The sequence below is a fragment of the Agrilus planipennis genome, unplaced genomic scaffold, assembly GCF_000699045.2.
Source record: "Agrilus planipennis isolate EAB-ADULT unplaced genomic scaffold, Apla_2.0 scaffold71, whole genome shotgun sequence".
In the NCBI taxonomy this organism is placed as follows: Eukaryota; Metazoa; Arthropoda; class Insecta; order Coleoptera; family Buprestidae; genus Agrilus; species Agrilus planipennis.
Window position 1 is genome coordinate 502,994 of NW_020439007.1, and position 3,576 is coordinate 506,569.

Sequence of the window (3,576 nt, forward strand, 5' to 3'; positions counted from 1 at the left end):
TTTAAGTGTTAAAACAAATTGATTTTTCGTTACTTAATTAATTTTTCAAAAGTTACTTACTCCAAAAGGTTTAACGTACTGTTCGTCTTTTTCAACTGCGCCCTCCAAGGAATCAAATTCTTTTCGTCGTCACTATCAGGACTCTGCTGCTTCAGGGGGTTACTTAATGCCGAGTTATTATTGTTGTTGTTGTCATCCTGATTATTCTTGTTTCCCTCTTGGGAGGTTGCAGCTTTTGTTTTTGAGCATTCGTGTATCTCGAAGGCTTTAGGAGACTTTGGTTCGTCCAGTAATTTTGGAGTGTATACTGTGGATCTTCAATAAATAATGAACAATTCAGTAGTTTATGAAAATAAATTAAAATTAATAATATTCAGTTAAAACAAATTCAAATTCTATCCAAAATATAGCGAGGCGATCTATTATACGCAGCATTTGTTGGAAGCGTTATTGGACCAGTGGTTAAGGATGCTCGGCGCCCGCATAACCGGATCCGGGTTCAATACGCGGCCGATGCATTGTAATTTTTTTTCTTAATTTATGCTTTTATTAATTAATTTTTTCACATACATATAACACCGACTGACTAGTGAATATTGTTGTAGTCATTTTGTTTGTTTTGACTTTGGCCAGGGTCATTTAGAAGAAAAAATCGGATTATTTTAAATGTTACCTCACCTTATTTTGTTTTCAGTTTCTTCTTTCTTGGCGATTAAATTTCTTTTCCACTGTGGTATGGATTGTAATCTTTTAGCTTCAGCTTCTTTTTGTAGCTGCTCTTCGAGTTCTCTCTTCGCCTTCTCGGCGGCCTTTTTGGCCAACATCTGTCTCTTCCATGGAGGTATAACATTGCCACTGTTATCTCTGTCTGGAATCTACACACAACAACAATTTACCAAGTAAAATATTGGTAAATTACTCTTTCATTTGATTATTATTATTTATTATTTAAAGGTGTATGTTTGGAGCACGGCGTTGTACGGGTGCGAAACTTGGACAGTGGGAGCGGCGGAAAAGAAAAGGTTAGAAGCGTTCGAAATGTGGTGTTATAGGCGTATGATGAGGATATCTTGGGTAGAAAAAGTTAGAAATAAAGAGATATTGGAAAGAATAGGAGAACAGAGGACTCTATGGAAGACAATAAAAAATAGGCGAGATAGGTTGGTAGGACACCTTCTCAGGCATGAAGGTCTAGTCAGAGACATATTAGAGGCAGAAACNTAGGCGAGATAGGTTGGTAGGACACCTTCTCAGGCATGAAGGTCTGGTCAGAGACATATTAGAGGCAGAAACAGGAGTTAGGAGGGGTAGAGGTAGACCTAGATTAGATTACTCTTAGCAAATGTTAAGGATGTGGGCTATTCTAGTTTTAGGGAAATGCGAAGATTAGCTCAGGATAGGAAAAAATGAAGGTGCGTGTCCAACCAGTCTTAGGACTGATGACCTTATGATGATGATGATTTATTGTTATTATGGACTGACCTTTTCGACAAAGTTGTTGGGGTTGAATTGTTTACTTATTTCCGTAATGAGGGCTTTCTCTTGGCGTTCTTCGACCTTTGCTTTCTCCACTTTCATCTTCTTGATGCCACAAATGTCTTTGGACATCTTCAGCTCCGCTATCAGGTCACTTTTCTGTGCCAGAAACGATTCACTTTGAAGACACTGCAGACTAAGGCTCCTGGTGGGTGCGGAAAACGTTTTGGTAGCGGCAATTTTATCCGTCTTCCTCAGTTGGACGGAATGAAGATCTTTTATACTAATTGTCGAAAGTGGTTGCGATTGTTTCTTTGCGGTGTCCGTGGAGGGTGCTCCTGTTGTTTGTTTCGTTTCTTCGTCTTTCTCTCCATCTTCGGCTTGGGGTAGTGGTGGAGGTGGTGGTCCTACGAAGCCGCTTCCTGATTTCCTATCGTCCTTAATAACGGAGACTGTTGTCGATTTCTCTTCTTGTTGCGAACACCTTCTCATTCCCAACCGGAGAGGTGTTGCAGACCTTTTGTCGTTGATGCTTTTGAGATATTCAGAAGGTTTGATGAGGTTGTTGGAATCGCTGCTGACCCCAAGGAAACTGGGCGGTACAAAGGGCAAAACGCGTTGCTTGTTGACCAAATGGGGATACGGTTTCTCTGAAGATGATGTTTCCATTTCCAGACTGATGATGGTCAGGTCTGAGCAAGACGATGAGTTGTGGCGCCTCGAAGTTGCTGGAACATGAATCATTTGTTTAAAAACGAGAAGAATTTCAGAAGACAAAATTACTCACTGAGAGACGACATGTTCTTGATGTTTCCCTTAATAATTTCAGAGGGCTTTAGTGTTGGTTCTTGAATCACCTCTACTTCGTTTTCGACGCTAGCGTCTTCTCGAACGGATTCTGTTCTCTTTTGCCTTGCAAAAATAAAGTCCGTTTCGAACTTGCAGTCGTTGCTGGGCAATGGAGGGGGTGGTGGCGGTGGAGAAGATATATTTGCCGGGGTGGATGTAGTACGTTTCAAAAGCTTGTTATTGTTAACTCCTTTGTGGGGCAGCGAATGTCGAACGCCCGATTTATCCTGGTTGATTTCCACCGAAGTTTCGTGTCTTTCAGATATGATAATCTTTTCGTTGCCTGCAGACGATGACTCGTAGGTCTCTTCCAAATTGGAGATGATCACGTTGGAATTGATTGAGGAGATCGAGTGCGAACGGGGACGGAGAATCAGATCTCTTTTGCCACCTGAATGTTGTTCTTCACGATCTCGTGACTTGCTTCTAAACTCTTCTTGGGTAAAGTAGATGTCTTCGTAATCATGATCGTTATCTGATCTTTCTGACATCTCTGACGAAGACAAATTACCGTCCGAACCTGAACCATTGCTACTGGAGTGTACCTCAACTTTTACTGTAACAGGTAGAGCATGTAAAATTTCCCCGGTTGGAGTTGAATAGTTTATACGTAGTAAATGGAATTTTAATTTAATTGTATATCTTGAGGTTCACTGTTAACATTTTTAATTCTTAATATTGGTTAATATGAAATATTAATGTGAAAATTGATTTTCAATTTTTTGTCCACCACAAACTACCTCAGGTTAATGAGGGAAAAAGTGTTTGCTGTTGTTGTCACATCCTCGCCGAGAATCGAACCCGGGACATTTGGCTTTGCGCACCACTGCTCTGACCAGTAGACAACGAGAGATGACAACACCGATCACGGGTTCGATTCTCGGCGAGGGTGTGTCAATAGCTACAAAAGTTTTTCCCTCATTAACCTCAGGTAAGGTAAAAGACCCAGTTATTGACACTGGCCCAGTTTCTGACAATTTTAAGTTCATGTTGAATTAAAAAAAAGAAAAGATCTTAAGTGGGTTAATAAATTTTTTAAAAATTAAAATAAATTTATTCTGTACCTAATTAATGACAAGCACAATAATAAAAAATAAGAAAACTTAATAAAAAAAAGTTTTTAAGTGTGGAGTGATAGCGGAAGCCATTTTTTAGTTATGGTCTAAGCAAATTATAGATGCGCGTTCGACGATTCAATCAGTGAAATAATCATTATAAGTAGTATAGCTATAGGGATACTGTGACACTTCG

At 39.7% G+C, this 3,576-nt stretch overlaps 1 protein-coding gene across 4 annotated transcripts in view; it reads right to left on the reverse strand.

The window, feature by feature from the left end:
* Window positions 1–6: 6 nt before the first annotated feature.
* Window positions 7–3,576, reverse strand: part of LOC108732561 (ankyrin repeat domain-containing protein 12) — a 37,289-nt gene continuing 33,719 nt past the window's right edge. For 3 of the 4 annotated variants that reach the window (XM_025976079.1, XM_025976078.1, XM_025976080.1), the window contains 4 exons: window positions 2,264–2,881; window positions 1,483–2,204; window positions 679–875; window positions 7–315 (listed from right to left, as the gene is read on the reverse strand). In XM_025976079.1, the coding sequence (XP_025831864.1) occupies window positions 57–315; window positions 679–875; window positions 1,483–2,204; window positions 2,264–2,881 (1,796 nt within the window). In that variant the 3' untranslated portion in view covers window positions 7–56. The remainder of the gene's footprint in view (window positions 316–678; window positions 876–1,482; window positions 2,205–2,263; window positions 2,882–3,576) is intronic. The other variant, XM_025976081.1, reaches the window with a different exon arrangement.